At 41.5% G+C, this 23,397-nt stretch overlaps 1 protein-coding gene across 1 annotated transcript in view; it reads left to right on the top strand.

Moving 5' to 3' along the window:
- The window catches only part of C2H10orf67 (chromosome 2 C10orf67 homolog), a 96,667-nt gene that overhangs the window by 12,724 nt on the left and 60,546 nt on the right, over positions 1-23,397 (top strand). Inside the window, exons 3-5 of the mRNA XM_065919144.1 lie at positions 2,972-3,115; positions 5,363-5,437; positions 19,489-19,644. Of these exons, the coding sequence (XP_065775216.1) occupies positions 2,972-3,115; positions 5,363-5,437; positions 19,489-19,644 (375 nt within the window). The remainder of the gene's footprint in view (positions 1-2,971; positions 3,116-5,362; positions 5,438-19,488; positions 19,645-23,397) is intronic.

Below are 23,397 nucleotides of genomic sequence, written 5' to 3'. Positions count from 1 at the left end.
AGGCTACAGTCCATCGGCTCTCAAAGAGTCGGAGACAACGGAATGACTGAGCATACAGCATACACACTACTTCTCTTTGGGGCTTCCCAGGTGGCCCTAGTGGTAAAGAACCTGCCTGCCTACGCAGGAGACATAAGAGATGTGTGATTGATCCCTGGGTCGAGGAGATCCCCTGAAGGAGGAAATGGTAACCCACTCCAGTACTTTTGCCTGGAGAATCCCATGGACAAAGGAGCCTGGCGGGCTACAGTCCATAGGGGTGCCAAGAGTCGGACACAACTGAAGCAACTTAGCACACACACATTACTTCTATTTGCATCCTGTTTATTTCATGTATTTTAACTTTTTTTTTTCTTCCTGCTCTGCATGGCTTGCAGGATCTTAGTTCCCCGACCAGAGAGAAATTAAGCCTGGGCCCTGACAGTGGAAGCTAGGGTCCTAACCACTGGGCCACCAGGGAAGCCCCTATGTTAACTTGTTTAGTGAAATGTTTTCTTACTCTCTCTGTAATTCTTTTGCCATCTGTGAACATTTTATGTTGAGGATACTTTAAAAATTTTATAAAATATTTTTGGTGTATAGAAAAATGTCGAGAATAATATAATGAATAATATAATAATATAATGAATAACATATAATGACATCCCACTGTCAGAGATGAAGAAATTTTCCTCTATTCCTCTAAATTCTTCTGGCTAAGTTAAAAATTGAATTGACATGAGACAGATTAACAGAAAATCCAACAAAAACTTAAATACCACATACATGGGGGAGACCCAGGAAAATTGAGTAAATTGTCTAAATAGCCAAAGGTCTCACCTTCAGGTAAAGACAGAAGAGGATGTTGAGGGTAATGGAGAGGAAGGCAATTCACATGAAAATGGAAGAGCGAATGTCTGTAAACTAATGTCTGCTGGGCCTGCAGAGACGGTGGGACACAGAGAGAAACTTGAGCACACTTTGCTGGGTTCCTATCTGTCTACACCCTGTTGTTTGTCAGTTGCCAAATTGTGTCCAGCTGTTCTTGACCCCATGGACTGCAGCACGCCAGACTTCCCTGTCCTTCACTGTCTCCCAGAGCTTGCCCAAGTTCATGTCCACTGAATCAGTGATGCCATCCATCCATCTCATCCTCTGTCTGCATACCTAGTTCATGTTATAATGCAGGTATCTATGATGCTAACTCCCTTCCTGAAGCAGGTCCTCCATCTCATTCTTTTACGAAGTTAAGGGAAAGTTTATGGGTCTTCCTGAGTCTTTGGGTCCTTAAAAATAATCAGCCTAAATAAATACTCTTGCCAAAGAAACAGTTTGTGACGGCAAATTTTGCTCCCCTGTACCACCATACACCTTTGTCGAATCTCGATGCATGTGTTCATGCTAAGTCGCTTCACTCATGTCTCACTCTGTGCGATCCCATGTGTGAGCAACTCTGTAGCTTGCCAGACTCCTCTGTTTATGGGACTCTCCAGGCAAGAATACAAGAGCGGGTTGCCATGCCCTCCTCCAAGGGAACTTCCTGACCCAGGGACCAAATCCTCATTTCTTAACGTCTCCTGCATTGGCAGGCCAATTCTTTGCCACTAGTGCCTTCTGGGAAGCCCCAAATCTCAATATTCTATCCTATTTCCTTTGGGACTTTAAAAAAACCTTTTTTAATTTTTAAAAATTTTATTGAAGTGGTACTTCTGTGGTGGTCCAGTTGTTGGGACTCCAAGCTCCCAATGCAGAGGGTCCAAGTTCAATCCCTGATCAGGGAACTAGATCTCAAGTGCTGCAACTAAAGACCCAGTGCAGCCAAACAGATTTTTTAAAAAATAAAATAAGTAAATAAAAATAAAATTTTATTGAAGTATAGCTGATTTACAATGTTGTGTTTCTTTCTTCTATATAGCAAAGCCTTGGTGCTTTTTTTGATTGTAAAGAAACAGAACATTTCATAGACATCAGATATTAAGAGTTGTTATTAAAAGTCCTAACCAATAAAACAGTGACACAGGGTGGTATACTACTGTAAATAGTATTTTGCTTCTGTTTTTCCACTTAGTAACATAACTTGGAAATCAGTTATATACATTGGTGCATAAAGAGCCTCTTCATCGATTTTACAAGTACATCATACCACAAACTGGCATCATTTATTTAGCTATCCCCTCCTGATGGACATTTTGGTCATTTCAGCTCTCTTATCATGATGAATAATTCTGTACATACTCACATGCCAGTAAATCTGGGGTGTAAATTTTTAAAAGTGAAACGTCTGAGTCAGAGGATGCATGCATTAGTCATTTTGGAGGATGTTGCCAAATTGCCCTGCATAGAAATTATACCAACTACACTCCCACTTTGGAGGGTGTCTCTTTTCCCACACACTTCCCAATGTATTGTCTTTTTCTGTCTTTCTTTTTTTACTGCGTTCTGTGGCATGGTGGTTCTTATTTCCCAGACCAGGGTTAGAACCAGTGGCTCCTGCAGTGGGAGTGTGAAGTCTTAACCACTGGACCACCAGGGAAGTTCCAAGGGATAACTTATTCTCCCTCGTGGCTCAGATGGTAAAGAATCTGCCTGCAATGTAGGAGACCTAGGTTTCTTTGATCCCTGGGTGGGGAAGATTCCCCTGGAGAAGAGAATGGCAACCCATTCCAGTATTCTTGCCTGGAGAATTCCATGGACAGAGGAGCCTGGCGGGTTACAGTCCACGGGGTTGCAAAGAGTCAGATGTGACTGAGTGACCGATACTACTAAGGGAGGAAACTGCTGGGAGCCTCCTCTCCTTTCCTCCATCAGCTTCTGTTAGTTCTGCAGATTGACTGGAGTTCCCCAATGTACACGACTCTGAGATGTAATCTTAGATTCAGGACAGGCCCCTGACCAGGTGCCCAGGTTATCCGCCTAGAACCAGGCCAGGTGTTGGAATCTTTACACAGAGTGCCCTTAAGCTCTGTAATGACCTATGTTTTTCCCCTTTTAGATTACTAAATCCCTTCAGGTGGATTTTGGGTTCCTCAAGCAATTGATTCAACTGAAGTTTGAGGACCGTCTTAAAGAGGAATCTTGCAGACTCTTCAATTCTCTACATGACAGGATCATGACCATTGAAAAACATTACCAACAGGTAGAAGTTCTCTCATTTCCTCTGTTTTAAAAGTAGTTAATTTTGTGGATTAATTTTGTGTTTAATTATAAAGACACTACAATTTTTAGCTTGGCAACTTATAAAGGTAATTTAATTTGCATATGTTGACTCTAATGATAGTTACAGGGTTTCCCTAGTAGCTCAGAGGGTTAAGAATCCACCTGCAATGTGGGAGACCTGGGTTCGATCCCTGGGTTGGGAAGATCCCCTGGGGAAGGAAATGGCAACCCACTCCAGTGTTCTTGCCTGGAGAATCCCCATGGACAGAGGAGCCTGGCGGGCTACAGTCCACGGGGTTACGTAGAGTTGGACACGACTGGGTGACTAAGCACAGCTGTGTGGCGCCTGTAACTTTACTATGTGCAGGGACGTGTGTGCGTGGTCTGTGTACAAGCTCGTTTAAGCCTCACAACTAACCTGATGAAGTACATGCGATTATTATACCCCTTTTACAGATGAGCAAACCAAGCCACAGAAAGGTTAATTCACTTGCTCAGTGTCACTGGTTAAGAAACCACCAGGGTTTAGGTTCTAGGTCAGTTTCATGCTTGAGTTCCAGCCCTTAACTGTAATTTTATATGATCTTATTTGTGCTTTAATGGCTCTGTAGAAGCTAGAGACATGAAAACTCTGCTGTTCTGAGGAATTCCCCAAAATCTTTGATCATGTTAGCATATTTATCTGTCATTAAAAATGGGCATTGGTGTTGTTTTTCTGCTATAAAGCAAAATACCCACGTGTTGTCAGCCCCACCATTTTTTAAAAGTGTTTTTTTTCATATGGACCATTTAAAAAGTCTCTATTGAATTTGTTACAATATTGCTTCCGTTTCTTGGGGGGGGGCGGGCAGCATTGGCCCCAAGGCATATGAGATCTTAGCTCTCTGACCAAGGATCAAACCCACACCCCTTACATTTAAGGTAAAGTCTTAAGCACTGGACCACCAGGGAAGTCTCCAGAGTAACTTTTAATGCATTTCCTCTTTAAGTCCCTCAACAATCCTCAAGTGGAAATCCTGTTATCCCTACCTTACAGATAAGGAAACTTGCTTAAAATTTAAGCTTTCTTAAAGTCAGGCAGGTTGAGTCCTTGCTTAACGTCAGAAAGATGGTAAGTTGCACAGTGACATTGAAATCCAGTTCTGTCTGATTCTGAAGCCCCCTGATTGTTTACACTCCATGCTGGAAGCAAAATTGATAACAGAATCAAGAGTATTTTTTAAAGATTTTCTATCTTTAATTTTTATGCATACCAGATAGGATTAAATAATTTGATTAATCAGAAAATGATTCTAGTTTGTGGATTAGTGGCCCTAGATTTCGTTTCATGAGCACGATTCATTGAAAAAGGACCAGGACCAGAAGAGGATATGGATTCCAAATATACTTCACTATTTTATTTAATTATTTTCTAATTAAATTTTTATTGGAATATAGCTGCTTAACAGTGTTGTGTTAGTTCCTGCTGTGCAACAAAGTGAGTCACTTACACACACACACACACTTACACACACTTACACACACTTGCACACACTTACACACACACTTATACACATACTCACACACACACTTACACACACACACACACATCCCCTTTTTCAGATTTCCTTCCCGTTTAGGTTAACTCAGAACTTTAAGTAGAGTTCCCTGTGCTATACAGTAGGTTCTCATTAGTTACACCTATTTCATACAGAGTGGTATATACATGGGGGCTTCTCAGGTGGCTCAGTAGTAAAGAATCTGCCTGCCAATTCAGGAGATGCCGGAAGATGCGGGTTGCATGTCTGGGTCAGAAAGATTCCCCTGGAGTAGGAAATGGTAACCCACTCCAGTCTTCTTGCCTGGAGAATCCCATGGACAGAGGAGCCTGGCAGGCTACATACAGTCCACGGGGTTGCAAAAGAGTCAGAAAGGACTTAGCAACTAAACAACTAAACTAAGACACTAAAAATCTGTGATATGAAGTTGAGAGAACGTGTTCACATTAACTGTTTATTTTATCCATGCACACTCTCTATTGCTTTGGTTAAGTGTAAGTGAAAATGGAATGTGTTGTTTTAGGTGGAAGTGTAAGGGAGATGATTTTAAAGTGAAGTCTCAAGAGAACGTGATGATTTGAATGGTGGATCCTTCCCCCCCACCCACCCACCCCCCCGCCCCTTGTAGGTGTGATAATTATATTTGGAAATACATTGTGGTACTCTTTGTATTTATTTTTCATTTGCAGAATGAAGAGAGCTTACGAAAATGCTACAATCAGCAGCTGGCCGATGCCATAGGTACTATCAAAGGAATGTACCAGGTGAGTTTTAAGTGCTGTCAGGGGCGAGAGCAACTTGATATCCTGGGAGTGCCCAGTATGGGGCTCATCATGGATTGCCAGTCGGCAATTTTTAGCTTTCAAGATCTGAGTCCTTGATCTTCAGGTCACCAAAAAGAGATCAGGTCCTCGACTGTTCATGCTCACTTTAAATTGGCCACTTGATGATGACAGAACTTTCCAGAGACTGGAAACTTCCACTCTGGTATCTAGCACACCTGGGCGAGTGATGCAATTTGCTTGGTGAGCGTACAGTTTGACAGAAGGAGGTCAGGGAGTATCAAGAGAAAGTTCATCAGGTCTATAGTAAATCCCAGGGAGCAGTCTCGAATCCTCAGTCGAGTAACTTCTCTAATGAGAGGGACACTTCTATCTGTCAGAAACTGAGCGTCCCTCTCCTACATGATGGGGAAATTCATCATTTCCCATTATTATATTTTCATCTTAGTGAGGACCTTGAGATTCTTTTAGTCTTTATAACAATCATCTTGTCTTCCAATGCGGTATATTTCCATAAAGAAACATTGTTATTTATTTATTTGGCTGCATACAGTCTTATTGCAACATGCAGGATCTTTTGTTGCGGCACACAGATTCTCTAGTTTGGGACTTCAAAGGGGAGGAAGTGGGGACTTCCCAGGTGACACAGTAGATCGGAATCTGCCTGCCAACGCAGGGAACACAGGTTCCATGGATCGGGAAGATCCCACATGCCATGGAGCAAGTAAGCCCCTGAGCCACTGAAGCCCACGTGCTCTGTAGCTGCACGCTGCAGTTGGAAGCCTGCGAGCTGATGTCCTGAAGCCTGAGTGCCCTGGAGCCTGTGCAGTGCAACAAGATAAGCCACTGCAGTAAGAAACCTGAGTGTTGCAACAGAGCAGTCCCGCTTGCCGCAACTAGAGAAAGCCCAAGAACAGCGCTTAAGACCCAGTGCAACCAAAAGTAAATGATTTTTTATAAAGGGGGTTGGGGGAGGAAGGAAATGAAGATGGAAAAGCAAATGTTTGGTAAACAAATGTTTGCTGGGCCTACAGAGACAATGAGACACAGAGAGGACCCTGATCTCTAGGCCCTGCCAAGTTTCCCCCACCACACCTTGTCTACATTTTTTATGAAATATGGGAACAGGTCCTTTATCTAAATTCCTTAGGCAGCTAAGGGGAAAGTAACAAGAAAAACTTTCTGAGTTTTCGTTTCTTAAAAATAATTAGCCCAGTTAATCCTCATATCAAAGGGACACATTTTGGGGATGGCAAATTTTGGTCTGCTACAATTTTCTCCTACCGTTTCTTCATTTATTCATTCATCTCTGCCAACTGCACTGTTGGAGCAATTAGTAAGATGCTAAATAAAAGGGATGACAGCAAGCATCCTTCTTTTCTTTTTTTACATCCTTATTTTCTATCTAATCTTACAGGGAATGAATACAGTGTATCAACATTACACACAACACTTGCTATAGGAATTATCAGGCTATTTCTTTTGCTATATGACTTGAAAAAAATCACAAATGCATTTTAATTTGGTAAAATGTGGGGTTTTGTGAATCTATTGAAGGGCCATATGATTTTTTTCCTTAATCTCTTGGTGTGGTGAAATTAATTACTTAATTTTTATTTGAATGTTAACTCAACCTTTCTTTCTGTGTATAAGCCCAACTTGATCATAATGTCCTTTTGTTTGTCTCTTAAGTTTGATTCTGAACTTAGTGTGTTTATATTTTGCTTAGGATATTTTAAATCTGTGTTCATCAGTGTGATGAGCTGTACTTTTCTTTTTTTATGTTGTTCTTGTTGGGTTTGGGTATCAGGATTATGGTAGCTTCACAAAATGAGTTGCAGGATATTATCTGCATCACTGGCAGCATCTGTGTAAAATTAGAACTATTTCTTCCTTAAATATTTTAAACTGCCAGGAAAGCCACCTAGGCCTAGAGGCATTGATTGATGCATATATTGACATATCTTGAAGTCCTCATTCAATTTCCTTAACTGATTATGAGACAGTTTGGGTTCTGTATTCTTTTTGAGTCAGATACAGTGAAGTATTATTTGTCTAGGGAATTTGTCTTTCCTTTAAACTTAAAACTTTGTTGGAATACAGTCTTAATATGTATCTTACTGCTCTCAAATATTTTAATCCCACTAACCCTACCGCATGTTTTTATTAGCATCACCGTATTGTCTGTTTTCATTGAGTTTTTTTTTTTTCTGGAGCAGGGAGGGCACTGCTGGTCTCCATTGTGGTTCTCAGGCTCTTCCCTGACTTGCAGGGGCTCTAGTTGCTCTGTGGCAGATGGAATCTTAGTTCGCCGACCAAGCATTGAACCCTGGTCTGCTGCGCTGGAAGGCGGATTCTTTACCACTGGACCCCCAGGGAAGTTCCTTGATTAAGTTTTAAAATATTACTTACCATGTTTTTTATGAAATGAGGTCCTGTGTTTGGCTTGTTTGGTTACTTTTTAATGGTTCTTGCTCTTTATCTTAACTCATCCTGTTATTTCTATACATATATTTCAATGTATGTGATCGATATTCCACATCTTCCATCTTTGAGGGTCTGATAAGTACTGGTTGTTGCTCATGATATGTCTTTTACCTTCCGGTTTCGTGGTGTTTGATTGCAAACTCATATTTCTATGGAAACTCTTTGAAGCCTGGAATAGAGTTGAGTCTCTACAGAGATTTCTGTTTGCTTCTGTGAGACTCCTGTGTCTGCAACCACCTTAACCTAATTTTCAACTTGAGGCATTTTAGACCACCCAGATATACGAATGTGGGCCATCTCAACTTATAAAACTCAGAAGAGATTTTCTTCCCTCCTCCATACTTTGAGCCAAGTTTCCAGATAGGAGGCAATTTCACTTTCCCTCGAGGTAGAGGGTTCAAGGTGGTTACTTCTAATTCGTTCTCACACTGAAAAGATCGCCCTTTGGTGTCTCAGCCTTCATGAGGTGGTCTCCTATTTTTGAGAATCACCATTTTGAGGGGACCTTTGTGATGCCTTTTCTCTCTACCCTCTTAAGACATGTAAACCAAAGTTTAAATTTTTACCTGGTTTAGCAATGCCCTGGAGTCCAGGCCACCTTCGGTGTTCCACATACTTCTCTGGATGCCTGCGTTAACCTAATTTTGGCCTAACTCTTCTTTACTTTGTCAGTTCATAGAAGCATTTAACCTATTGTATCCAGATTTTTTGTTGTTTACAAAGTAAAAGTCAGAATAACATGATTTTTTTAATATAATTTATTTAAGTGGTTTTTTTTTCTTTTTAATTTTATTTATTTATTTTTGGCTGTGCTGGGTCTTCCTTATACACTTGGGCTTTCTCTAGTTGTAGGGGACTACTTTCTACTTTCAGTATGCGGGCTTCTCATTGTGGTGGCTTCTCCTGTTCCAGAGCATGGGTTCTAGGGTGCTCAGTTTCAGTAGTTGTGGTGTGCAGGCTTAGTAGTTTTGGCACACAGGCTTAGTTGCCCCTCTAGATGTGGAATCTTCCCAGATGAGGGATGGAACCCAGGTCCCCTACATTGGCAGGTGGATTCCTATTCACAGCACCACCAATGAAGTCCTGATTTTTTTTGAAACATGCTTTTATTTTTTTCCAGATTATTTACTTGCTTATATTTATTAAAGTATAGCTGCTTTGCAATGTTGTGTTAGGGTCTGGTATACAGAAAAGTGATTCAGTTATATATACGTGTATATAACCGTGCATACTCAGTCACTAAGTCATGTAGGACTCTTTGTGACCCCATAGACTATAGCCCACCAGGGTCCTCTGTCCATGGGATTTCCCAGGCAAGACTCCTGGAGTGGGTTGCCATTTCCTTCTCTAGAAACATGGAGTTTTATAAGTCTTTTATAAGTCTTTGTGTCTTTAACAATTTCTGGGTCACTAATAAAATTTTAGTGTGTATCAAATTCTCAAAAAATATATGGCAGAATAAGTGACTATTACTCTTTTCTATATACTTTTTGTATGTCTAGGAGTAGAAAGCCCTGAAAGGATTAGATGCTTTATATGCATCAGTGTTTCATAAACATGTGCTGGTTAAATATGCTTAGTCAACAGTGTATTAATTGTGGTTCGTTGGTTTATCTAATTAAATAATTATTTTAAAGATATGAAAGTGATTCTTTGAATCTTTGCTTTGGCTTGTTGGCATCACTTTGATCCATGACCTCAGACAGCTTTCCAAATCCTGGCCACCCAGTTTGTTAAGGCTTAGTCATAAGAAAGAACAGATGAGTTGAAAAAACAGCCTGGGTACACACACTTTTGGTTGAGGGAACTTTTGTTAATGTAAATGACTCTCTGCTGCCCTCTGGAGACCAGTTCAGGATACAGGTCCGAGTGCTTTTTCAGCTATGGAACAAAGTTTTAAATCTATTTAACTATTAAAACAAGTTCTTGTGTGCTATTATAGTACCTTATTTTCAGGTAGAAGAAAATGTTTTGTTAAAACTTGCACTTTATTTAGCTTCTTTTGGTCCTAGAAATGTATCAGCTCTGATTCGGATAAGAAAACACATTACTCTAGGTCCCTCAGACACTGAGGGATTTAGAAGCAAATAAAACCCTTTAGAGAGACTGGAGGAATAAAGCTTGGGGGACTGCCACTAGCTTTCAAATCAATAAGCAATTTTTCCAACATCATTTATTGAATATCCCTGCCTTTCCTATTGATTTATGATGTTTTCCTCATGTAAAATGATAAACTGAGGCATATTAAATTTTTAAGAGTTTGAGCAAAAATAAATAAGTTATGGGCTGTATACAAGGGACTAAGGAATGAAGTCACTACTTCCTTATTGGGTATTTTTTTTTTCTGGAGGAAAATTCCAGCTAGATAGAGAGCCTTAGGGAACTGAGTGTTGAGGGGATTTTGGAGAAGAGGGAGTTGGAGGGATGTTTACACTGAGAAAGGACAGCGAGGAGTAGAGGGAGCCCTGCATAAACTATACATGTATCGATCTGCACAGACCTGATCTCTTTGAATCTGACATGGTTGGGGCTCCAGTTCTTTGTCTTAGGCGGCACTGGTGATGGAGCATTAGTTATAGAACTGTGAGTGGCAATGCTTGGGGGAACTTCCTCCTTTCCCCAGGGCAGATAATTGATGACAGTGAAAGCAGCTATCACTGAGTGACTTGTTTACTATGGCCCAGGCACTGTGCAAAGTGCTTCATGTGCTTTTATATTTCTGTAAAAAGACAAAAAAGACTCACTAGGCCCAAATGGATTGCAGAAAAATGTAAATTTTAATACCTAAGTTTTTATTTCAGTGCCTTCCTTTTTGGTGTGACTGTAATCGGCATTCAGAAAGAAAGTTGGATGGAACTAACTCTCTTCTTCCACGTGTCCTCACTCGAATATTTGGATAAGACCCTAATATCTCGTGTCTTCTCCCCTCTGACTAAGCCGCCATCTCCTGGAATGAAAATCATTATAAGTTGACTTCAAATATTCTCCCACAATATCTCCCCCATTAAATAATCACATCTTTTTTGGTAACTTTGAAGAGATCGTTGCAAAGAGCTCTTAATTCATTTTTCAGGACTGCAACGCTTCTGTGGATAGCAAGTAGCAGTGCTTATTTCAGGGACAGTATTTCAGGTTTGTCTTCTTCCATATTTCCTGAAATATGGATGAAGGTTCAAGGCAGAATTACCCAAATCCATTTCAAGGCTATTATGTTAAAAATGAGTCTGTTAAAATGGTAAAATAGTAAAATTATAATTAAAAGTCTCTGAAGGGAGAAGCATGTATTCTTACAATATAAGCCTTGCTGTGTTGTCATTGTCTTCCACCTTTGGAGAATTGCAGAGGTATAGAAGATCCCATTCTAATGAGAGCACTAACTTTAGATTCCAAATTTTGATGCAGCAAATACTCTCCAGGTATTAAATAACTATTATTTCAGATTAAAAAAAAAGTCCTAATAGTATTGTGCAATAAGGTGCCAATATTTTGGTGTTTGGAGGGGATTAAATTTTCTAGACTTTGATTTATGAAACCAAGATGGGCTTCTGCCAAGAGCAGGGCACATCCTCTTGGATTGCCAGTCATGGAGCAATGGCCTGAATGAGGCTTTTGTTGAAAAGAGAGCGAGAGAGAAAAGTGCTTAGATGAAATGACAAGAAAATAAAGACTATAAAGAAAAGAGTTGCAAAACAGGTCATCCCGTACTCACTATGACACAAGCTGTATGAAGCATCTTCCCCCTTAACTCTGCCCTTTCTCCGACCCCCTTGTGTCCTTGGGTGCGGGCAGCAGGATGTGGGCACCCTTGTGATTAGGGTGTCCTTCTACCTCCAGATGCTGGGAGAGCACCTGTCTTATGTGAGGTTGATTTTCTGCTTTCAGGGAGACAGAAAGGAGGGTCAGAGTGTCCCTCCTGCATTAACAATTTCTTAAGTAGCTTTAATTCAAAGTAATCAATGTGCCATGGAGGCACATTTTAGGGCGGGTTGCACTGGGCCCCCACCAAAGGATGATAAAATTTTGACAAGTGTAGGGAAAATGGGGAAAAGACAGGGAAGTGGCCCACTTGACATCATAGAGGCAATAAGGTTCAGGGCACAGCCAGGGAAGTGCCAGTTTGTTGGTTAAGAGGGCTGAGAAAGTGGTGAGAGCTGATATAGGAAAGGGAACCCATGGAATTTTTTTTTAAAGTCTTTATTGAATTTGTGACACAATATTGCTTTTGTTTTGTGTTTTGGTTTTTTGGCTGTGAGGCATGTGGGGATCTTAGCTCCCCGACCAGGGATCAAACCCACAGACCCTGCATTAAAAGGCAAAGTTTTAGCCACTGCACATCCAAGGGAGTCCCCGAAACTTATATTTTATCTCGAAGACATCAAAGAATCATTATAGAATTCTAAGCAGCTTTTTTTGTGAATTAATTTTTACTAGAGTATAGATGATTTAGAGTGTTGTGTTATTTTCTGTGTACAGTAAAGTGAATCTGTTATATTGTACATACACATATATCCACCTCTTTTTGGATTCTTTCCTCGTATAGGCCATTATAGAGTATTGAGTAGAGTTCCCTGTGCTATACAGTAGATTCTTACTAGTTATCTATTTTGTATATATTATGTATTTTATGTATATATATGTGTGTATGTCAACCCCAATCTCCCTATCTATTCCCCCTCTCTGCTCCACAAGCAGCTTTCATGACCTGCTTTAGATTTGCAAACCTGAGAGATAACTGTTACTGGAGTGTTTATGAGACTTGGTAAACAATACTTGTCCTCCCCACTCAAGTTCTGGACTTGGTAAAATAAAGTCAGGGAGCCAGCAGACAGAGGTCATTTGCTTCACTGATAAAACGGACTATGGGTACCCAAAGCCAGAATCTGGCAGATTAACTCCTCTCGCAGGCAGAAATGGGCTGGGGCAGTTCTGTCTGCCAGGGCAGAGCATCAGCTCCCCAAAGAGAAAGGCAAGGGGCAGGAGACTGCCAAGATGTGACCATGTTCCTTCCACCAACGTTTTAAACAGATAAATGGAGGCGTCACTCCACGTGGAAGGAAACAACATTCCCTAGGTTTTTCTTCTTCTCTTAACACATTGACCTTAACCACTTAGTCTGTGACCAACTAGGTGTGTGTCTGAGCCTTGGGGGATGGTGGGGAAGAAAGCCCTGCTCCCACCTTCATGATGCAGACCCTCCCGTACCATTCCCCACTCCTGTGGGCATCCTGAGACCACTGGTGCCCTGGAAGACTCAGCATTGGGTTAGAAGAGTGCCTCATTTACATTAAACTCCAAGGTCACTTTGCTCCGCATACCGAGAATTTGCCTCCTGGTCTGTTTCTCACCCCAGATTATGTCCAGCTGTGTTGACAAATATTATCTGTCAAGAGGTTTTGCCTGTGAGGTCAAATAACATCGTAAAATTATTCTAATAATAAAAAAAAACCCAACAGTTATGTCCCAGATTTGAATATGAACTCCTTTCAACTGCCAAAGGAAAAATATTAAATTTTCTTGTAAGACCAAAAGAAAGTCCAAAATAAAATTTTCTTGCCATTGTGAATTAAAACGCCAAAGACACAGCCCTGCATCCTTCCCCCTCCCTGTTCCCTGCATCAGAGCCAAGTTCTCAGGGTGCACTGTGGTCAGGAGATGGGCGACATGAAGGGAGGATGGAGTGGATGTCAATGCGTCAAGCACCACGGGCACCAGCTTTCTTACTGCCAGAGGAAGGGGCTGTACTGTGGAAAGGAGACAAGCCATAATCAGTGCTGTGGTGTTGGACTGGAGAGGAAGGTGTTGGTGTGAATGTATGCTGTTTAGATGTAGATATTGTATTAGGAGAAATTGTATTAAAAGTTAGAGAACCAATAGGATGTATGGAGAGAAAGAGATGGAGATTCAAGAAATTGACTCCTGCGGTTGACTCCTGCGGTTGTAGAGGCTGGCAAATCTGAAATCTGAAAAGTAGACTGACAGGCTGGCAACCCAGGGAAGAACTGATGTTCCAGCCCGAGTCTGGAGACACTCTGCAGAATTCTGTCTTCCCTGGGAATCTCAGTCTTTCTCCCAAGGTCTTCAACTGATTGGATGAGGCCCACCCACCATATGGAGGGTAATCTGCTTTACTCAAAGTCTAATGATTTAAATGTTGATCTTATATAAAAATACCCTCACAGCAATATCTAGGCTGGTGTTTGACTAAATCTGTGGATATTAGAAAAGGAACCCAGGCTCAACCCCTCTCCTCCTTTTTGGGCTACAAGTCTAAGGGAGGCCAGAGCTGGGAAAGTTCAAATTTGATGTGTAAGAGTAGGCTGGGACTTTGAGGATTTGGGACTTTGAGGGTTTTTTTTGGCTTGCCCTTCTTTCTTTTCTTCAACATGGTTATTGCTATCTAAGAGTTAAAAAAAAAGAAAAAAAAGTCATGGCACTTTCCTGAGAGTTCTTCTAAGAGGTTGAAACATGAGACAGGATATCAGATTTGAAAGGGTGGTGGGAAAAAAAAAAACAAACAAACTCCTTTCTGCTTATCTTCTTTTGAGCCCAGCTCATTCAATACTCATAAAACATCATGGAGATGTTCATGTTCTCATGAACATCTCATGTTCATCATGGAGATGTTCTCTTCATCCTGGAGATGAAGAGAAATGAATCCAGTGTGTTTGGGCCTTACAATTACTTTATGAAATGTCAAAAAGTGAAGCTTTCTGTTCTTTTAAAGAACTGTGCCCTCCCTCCCTTCACCCCACCCCACCCCCACCCTGAAGCCCAGAGGAGCTGAGCACATCCTAAAGGCAGGCTGGCCCCAGTGATGCCAAGTGTGTACAGCATCACAGCACAGTTTCTGGTGGGATTTTTTTTTTTTTTTTTTTGGTTGTACTGGGTCTTTGTTGCTGCTCAGACTTTAGTTTGGGCAAGCAGGGGCTACTCTCTAGTTGTGATACACAAGCTTCTCATTGAGGTGGTTTCTCTTATTATAGAGCACAGGCTCCAGGGCACACAGGCTTCAGTATTTGTGGTATATGGGCTTAGTTGCCCCTCAACATGTGGGATATTCCTGGATCAGAGGTTGAACCCATGTGTCCTGCATTGGCAGGGGGACTCCCTACCACGGAACCACCCGGAAAGCCCAGCAGGCAAATTCTTTTTTTTTTTTTTTTTTGCAAATTCTTTACCAATGAGCCATAAGGAAGCCCCTGGTGGGATTTTTTTTTTTTTAATATTTATTTATTTGGGTGTGTCTGGCTTTTGTTGTGGCTTGCAGAATGTTCCTTTGCAGCACACTGGACTCTAGTTGTGGTGCATATGGGCTCCATTTGCTGCTCCTGGGCTGCAAAGCACATGGGCTTCGGTAGTTGTAGCACGCAGACTCAGTTGCCCCAAGGTATATGGAACCTTCGTTCCCCAACCAGGGATTGAACCCACATCTCCTACATTGCAAGGCAGATTCTAAACCACTGGACCACCAGGGAAGTCCCATAGTGGGATTTTAAATGAGCTCCCAGTGGTTTTTGTCATGTTATCAAGGAGATGACTCAGCCAGTTTATCAGAAGCATCTTTGTTAGGGCTTCTCAGGTGGTACAGTGGTAAAGAACTCACCTGCCAGTGCAAGAGACCCAGGAGACATAGGTCTGATCCCTGGGTCAGGAAGATACCCTGGAGGGGGAAATAGCAACCTATTCCAGTATTCTTGCCTGGAAAATTCCATGGACAGAGGAAGAGCCTGGTGGGCTATAGTACATGGGGTCTCAAAGAGTCAGACACGACTGAGCACGCACGCACGCATGCTATAGGAAGCACTATAATTCAAGTCACATCACATGCCCTGGTGGCTCAGATGGTGAAGAATCTGCCTTCAATGCGGTAGACCAGGGTTTGATCCGTGGATTTGGGAGATTCCCTGGAGGAGGGCTTGGCAACCCATTCCAGTATTCTTGTCTGGAGAATACCATGGACAGAGGAGCTATAGTCCATGGGTCGCAAAGAGTGGGACACATCTGAAGCAACTGAGCGCACTTGCACGCCCCCCCCCCCACACACATACACACACACACACACACACACAGGTGAATATGCCTAATGAACAGGCATATTGTTGCCTGATTGAGATGCAAAAATCCTCAACAAATTACTAGTAAATCAAATTCAACATTTCCCATTTTACAGATGATAAAACAAACCCAAGGAACTTAAGAAACTTGTTCAAGGCAACAAAGCTACTACTAAGTGGCAGATTCACCTGCGGACCCAAGCCAACCTATTCTAATGCCATTCAGGAGATTGACAAGTAAGAGCTTAATAGGCGGCCTAGAAATTCCAAATGCTTGGAGACCTGTGGTCTCACAGTACTTCCGAGAAATTGCATGCTGAGTATCAGCACTGATAAAATTCCCAGTCTGGTGAGGGAAGGGGAGAGAAGGCCAGCACAAGTCAGGGATGCTATTTTGTCCATCGTGCTAAGGGAGTTAGACTTAAGCCTGTGAGGACAAGGAGAGCTGCGTTTTAGAAAGATCAGTTCAGTCACAGGGTGCAGATTGGTTGGAGAGGACAGAAGAAGAGTCAGGGAAGTCTCTGTGCTATACAGTAGATTCTCATTAGTTATCTGTTTTGTGCATATATCACTAGTGTATCTATGTCAACCCCAATCTCCCAATTCATCTCAGTGCTCTGCGGTAACCTAAGTGAAAGTCATCCAGTCATGTCTGACTCTTTGCAACCCCATGGACTATACAATGAGTGGGATTCTCCAGGCCAGAATACTGGAGTGGGTAGCCTTTCCCTTCTCCAGGGCATCTTCACAACCCAGGGATCGAACCCAGGTCTCCCACAATGCAGGCGGATTTTTACCAGCCGAGCCACAAGGGAAGCCTGTGATGACGTAAATGAGAAGGAAATCCAAAAAAAGAGGGGATGTATGTATCTGTGTGGCTAATTCACTTTGCTGTATGGCAGAAACGAACTCAACATTGTAAAGCAACTACACTCCAATAAAAATTAATTTTTAAAAACTAGACAGGTATTTTAAAAAAAAAAAAAAAAAAAGGGAGGTGAGTTAAGAGCTACTGCAATGGTACAGGTGAACCAGACAGAGTCCGACTGTAACTGAACGGGACCCTACGGGGCCTTTCCAGAACAGACCCCCTCCCCCATGTCCTCTGCTGCAGCTCATCTCTGAAGCACCCAGATAACAGTATCTGATGCACACTTCCTGAGCTGTTAAACAGATGCTAAAACCTTCACCAAACGGAAGCTGTTAACTACTTAATGACCATGAACACACAGCCTGCCCGCCTCCTGGATCCTAAGGAATAATAATATGAATCCCCGTGACACCTCCCAGTTACCTTACCGTCAACCAATCTGAGAATTTTGCACCAGCTGATCACACACCCTGGGGCTCCCCTCCCTCACCCGGCCTTTAAAAATACCTTGGTGGGGAATTCCCTGGCAGTCCAGTGGTTAGGGCTCTCTGCTTTCACTGCTAGGGGCCAGGGTTCAGTTCCAGGTTGGGGAACTAAGAGCCCACAAACTGCACAGCATTGTCAAACAAATAAATACATTTTAAAAAAAAACTGTTGAAACCCACTGGGGAGTTCAGGCTTTTGAGCATTAACTGTGCTGGACTCCTTGCTTGGCACTTAATAATAAACACGGAACCTTCCTTTACCACAACCTGGTGTCAGCAGATTGTGTGTGCTAAGTAGCTGCAGTCCTGTCCGACTCTTTGCAACCCCATGAACTGTAGCCCTCCAGGCTCCTCTGTCCATGGGATTCTCCAAGCAAGAATACTGGAGTGGGTTGCCATGCCCTCCTCCAGGGGATCTTCCTGACCGGGGATCAGACCCAGGTCTCCTAAAGAATTGCAGGCAGATTCTTTACCATTTGAGCCAGCAGAGAAGCCTGATGTCAGTAGATTGGCAGGTCCAAATTTAAGTGATAACATCAAGGCGGTGGATCAGAGAAGGAGAGGGTAGGATCGGGAGTGACTTAGAGGTGCATTGAACAGATTTGGTGAGTTAGTGACAGAATAAAAGGTGCTTAAAATGACAGAAAATGGGTTTCTGGCTTGTGCTGATGTTAATGGGAGAGGCAGAGAGGAGAGTGAAGACGGGGACCTCTATTTGGACCTGTTGAATTTGAGATGCCTTACACTCAGGGCACCAGTGGGGTAAGTGTCTTAACCTCTGCAGAGCATTTAAGCTGGAGACATAAAACAGAATAGATGTGAAGAACCAATCTACATACTCAATACTGTTCTCTAGAATCACCCAATTAAAAACCCAATATTGTCATATGGTGGTTCTATTTTCACTCTTTCAAACGCTACTGCGTGTTCATTTACTGATCTTTTTCATTAGTATGGTATAGACTGTCAGTGTTATGTCCTTAACTAGACTCTTTTTTAAAAAATTCATTTATTTTGGGTGTGCTGGGTCTTCACTGCTGTGCAGGTTTTTCTCTGGTTTTGGCGAGCAGGGGCTACTCTGTAGCTGTGGTGTGCGGGCTTCTCACGGCAGTGCCTTCTGTTGTGCAACATGGGCTCTGGGGTGTGTGGGCTTCATTCGTTGTGGCACACGGGCTCAGCACTTGTGACTCCTGGACTCTAGGACCCCACTCAGTTGCTCCGCAGCGTGTGGGATTGTCCCAGACCAGAAATGGAACCTGTGTCTCCTGCATTGACAGGCAGATTCTTTACCACTGAGCCACTAGGCATGCCCTAGCTTGACTCTTCAATGCTACCCGGACATAATATTATTCTTCTCAGTCTGCCAGTATTCATCATGTAATATTAGAACAATTTTAGTTTTTAAGTTTAACTCTTTTGAATATAATATTATGTATATTAGCAGATGTGATTAAGTTTTACTATGTTTATTGTAAGTCCATGTGTCCAAATATATTAGTAACAAACGGATGATGAAAATAAAAATTTCTTCCATAATTCCCAAAAGAGTCCAAAATGGGCAAAATGCTTTTGCATGTCTGTGTTGAAAATGAGATTTTTATATGTTGAAGTAAATAGCAGTGCCATTTTATAGCATTTTCCTTGCTTTGATTTTGTGACACAATTCTTCAGAGTACTAACTGTGACTAGGCTAGCACCTCAGTGCTTAAAATAGGTTCAAGAAATGGTTCTTTTTTTCCACCCCTCCATTCCAAACCATCGAGGGAATTAGTTGCACCACTGAAGTACATTTCTTTTCTGTTTTACATAGTCAAAATTTTTGCTAGTTTCCTTTCTAGAGGAAGATTGAAGTAGGACATTCAGAGTCATGATGTAGATTTACTGCTAAGGCTTACTATTTTTATTATTGGCAGGCTGATATAGTCAGTGTAAGACATTGTGCTTTGTCTCCTATAGGATAATAGTAATGCCATTGACATTTTTAGTGTATTGGTCAATATAAATATCATAATTTACTAAAACTTGCATGCAAGTTGCAAAAATAAAACAACTTTACAGGACAGGAGCTTAAATAAAACATGAAATGGTTTCTGCTGGTGCTAGCATAGTATCTGACTACTATCTTTCTCCCCCCAGCAATACTTTGAGGTGGAAGAAGAGAAGACATCCCTGCATGATGCAATGACTGTCAAAATGAACATTTTGTCAAAAAGACTGAGGGAGAAAGAAGAAGTCATTAAGGAATTAAGAGAAGAACTAGACCAATATGAAGAATATGGATTTCAAAAAGTTGTAAGTTTCACAGCAAAGAATAATTTATGTTAATATATGTAAATGAAGTCACAGCTGTCTAAAAGCTTGGGTTTGGAGTAAAGGGACTACAGTGGATGTATCTTGGGTATCTTCTTCACAAAATAAGACAGTTCAACCCTTTTTTTGCTCAATAACATAGTCGAGAAAACCCATAATAATTATAAATAGGAGCAGTATAATAGTTCTCAATTTTTATTTGCAAGGGAAATAAAATAACCTATCTCCCACCCTAGAAAAGCATGTAAATACATTTTTGTTTTAATACAGAAGAGTCCCAGCCTGTTTTTTCAAATCCAGTTAATCTGAAAGACAAAAAACCATCTCAAGTCAGAGGCTTCCAAGAAACCAGCTTGTAACAGGATGACCTTCCATAGAAATGTCAAGAAGGAAAATTCTCAGAGGAGTTTCGCCCTGTTCTCCCTGTTGTAGTGGGAGCCAGGAGCTGCTTTACTGCTCCAAGGACTGAAGAGAACAAAAGTGGGGAGAGAGAGAACGCAGAAAGGAGAGCTTAGCTACCCGCCGAAGAGATGAATGAGAAGGATCTGGACATTGTGGACCCTGAACACAAGTTTATTTTCATCTCAAATCAACTCAAATAGCCATAGAGGGGTTTTCATATTAGGTTCTAAGAGCAAGAAGTGGATTGTTTGAGTAGGAGAGGTGACCAGAGAGGCCAGAGAGGATCACAACCTGCTGAATGTCAACTGGCAGGGGTGCTTCCTCACCTCACAGCTCAGTTCACCGATGAGGAAGCAGAGACTTACCCATAGCATGCAGCGGGTAAATGCTGACGTGGCATGAAAACCAAGGTCCTTCTGAATCCAAAGTCCCACATAAGGAAGTGTAGCTTTTTCCTCTGTATAGAGTAAGAATTAAAGGTTGCAATATACATATATATGTGTACACACACACACGCACACACACACACACATAGGGTTGGCCAAAAGAAGTTTGGGTCTTTCCATAGGATGTTATGAAAAACCCAAATTAACATTTTGGCCAACCCAATATATATACACTCTTATATAACTTACATATTTATTATATGTATATTATATTATAATAGATTATGGTATTGCAGTATATATATAAATCAATACAACATATATAATTATAATTATAATTAAGTGTGTAGTGATCCCTGTGTATGAAAGTGAAAGTTGCTCAGTCATGTGTGGCTCTTTGCAACCCCTTGGACTATATAGTCTGTGGAATTCTCTAGGCCAGAATACTGGAATGGGTAGCCTTTCCCTTCTCCAGGGGATCTTCCCAACCCAGGGGTCGAAGCCAGGTCTCCCACATTGCAGGCAGATTCTTTACCAGCTGAGCCATGAGGGAAGCCCAAGAATACTGGAGTGGGTAGGCCATCCCTTCTCCAGAGGATCTTCCTGATCCAGGAATTGAACCAGGTTCTCCTGCATTGCAGGCGGATTCTTTACCAACTGAGCTATCAGGGAAGCCCTAGTCACTAAGTGTATATCACTAAGTGTATAGTGATCCCTGTGTAGATACACATAAATATTGACTCGTGTGTGTGTATATATATATGTATATACACTGATATATATATATATATATATATATATATATATACTCTGAGAAGTAATACATCAAAAACTCTGAGAAGTAATAAATCAAAATGTGAATGCTAGGAAGAAGAAACACTTCTAGGTTGCTGGGCTATTTAAGTGCAGTCCTTGGTATATCTAAGTCCCACACTAGTATTCTTACAAAGTTAGAAAAGATAAGGAATAGAACTTGCACCATTCTAAAGGACTTTGTTTATTAACTGGGGAAAGAATACTTTGTTTAATCTGTTAGAATTCTCTATGTTCTACAAAAACAACAACAAAAAACAAAACAAACAAAAAAAGAATTCTCTATGTTCTTAAAAAACCAGAGCATCTTCTAAGCAACTTTGTATTAAGTATTCTTATCACAGATCTAATATAATTGAATATTATTTCTTTTTACATATTCTGATCACCTTGGAGGAAGAGACACATCCAATTTTTGCATTTACTTTTCTTATCTTGGGTCTACATTTACTCTTAGTTTTTTGGCGAAAATAATTTAATAGAATTATTAGTAGAAAATTTAATAGAAAAGTTGTAATAGTTTTGGCTTTTATTCCTGCCCTTGACTAACGATGTCCAGCATTGATTAGCAAGGCAATTTTGATCCAATTATTTCCCACTTGTGAAATGAAAAGTGATCTCTGCCTAGCCAATAGTGTTATGAGGAGGATTTGTTGTGGTGAGCATGAATCGCTGTGAGTTCTTTGAAGAAAGGCATGCATGTAAATTCTAGTTATCACGATGGGGAAATACTCAAGTCCTTATTACCACCTGGTTTACATTCCATGAAATGCACTGTTGAAAATATCCCACTTCTGTAATTGAGCTTCCAACATGAGGTCTTTCTTGCTGTGTTTACACGCCCGATTGTCCTCAGCCCGTTAACTGGTCTGTCTGGACATCCTGGGCAAAGAACAAGATGAGGTGGGCGGGGCTTGGTGAGGACCACCGGAAGTGGGAGTGTCCACCGCTGCTGCTGTAGAGCGGGTGTTCTCTGCATCTGGTGGCATTCTGAAGACCTTGGTGGTGGTTATTGTTCAGTCGCTCAGTCGTGTCCAACTCTCTGTGACCCCATGGACTGCAGCACACCTATCCTTCACTGTCTCCCAGAGTTTACTCAGACTCATGTTCACTGAGTCAGTGGTGCCATCCAACTATCTCATCCTCTGTCACCCTCTTCTCCTTCTGCCCTCAGTCTTTCCCAGCATCAGGGTCTTTTCCAGGAAGTCAGCTATTCGTATCACATGGCCAAAGTATTGGAGCTTCACCTTCAGCATCAGTCCTTCCATTGAATATTCAGGGTTGATTTCCTTTAAGATTGACTGCTTTGATCTCTCGGCTGTCCAAGGGACTCTCAAGAGTCTTCTGCAGCTGAAGACCTTAGTTGTTTCACTGTATTTTGCCTCCATGGACACCACATCAGTATTGCTGTAAACAACTTAAGATTTGAGGAAGGTGAGACTCCTGATTAACTAAGTGTATATATACATTTTCCCCAGCACCAGAGGACCCTAGTGAAATACCATGCTAGGGCAATGCAGAGCAGGGCTAGTGTACCTTTCATTAGGATGGACATGAACACTGCAAAAGCAGGTTATATATAAAAAAAAATCTGAAATTTCTCTTTAAAAATCTTCTAAGAACTAGCTTTCCTAGAACTCCATGCCACTCAAGTTCTAGGTGAAGTAAAGTCACTCAGTCATGTCCAACTCTATACGACCCCATAGACTATAGCCTGCCAGGCTCCTCCATCTATGAGATTTTCCAGGCAAGAATACTAGAGTAGGTTGCCATTTCCTTCTCCAAGGGATCTTCCTGACCCAGGGATCGGACCTGGGTCTCCTGCATTGCAGAGGGATTCTTTACCTTCTGAGGCACTAGAGAAGCCCTAAATTTGAAATTTCATCTAATACGACTGCTCCCTCTAGCGGTATAGAAAGCTCAATACAGCAAGTGTCTGAAATTAGATTTGGAAAACCAAATTGGAGAAACAATTAGAAATTCTCAAAGCAGCAGTCGAAATAACTCACAAAAACAACTTGAAATAAGAAAATTGAATAAGCAATAAGGGAACACTCTAGTTTGTTCTTTCTCATAGTCTGATCACATAAATTACTTCACCGTTACTAGTCATAATCTCTCTCCAGATTGTTTT

This window comes from Muntiacus reevesi, chromosome 2 (assembly GCF_963930625.1).
Source record: "Muntiacus reevesi chromosome 2, mMunRee1.1, whole genome shotgun sequence".
In the NCBI taxonomy this organism is placed as follows: domain Eukaryota; kingdom Metazoa; phylum Chordata; class Mammalia; order Artiodactyla; family Cervidae; genus Muntiacus; species Muntiacus reevesi.
Note: the sequence above shows the minus strand (reverse complement) of the source record. Positions and strands in the feature narration are given on the sequence as shown.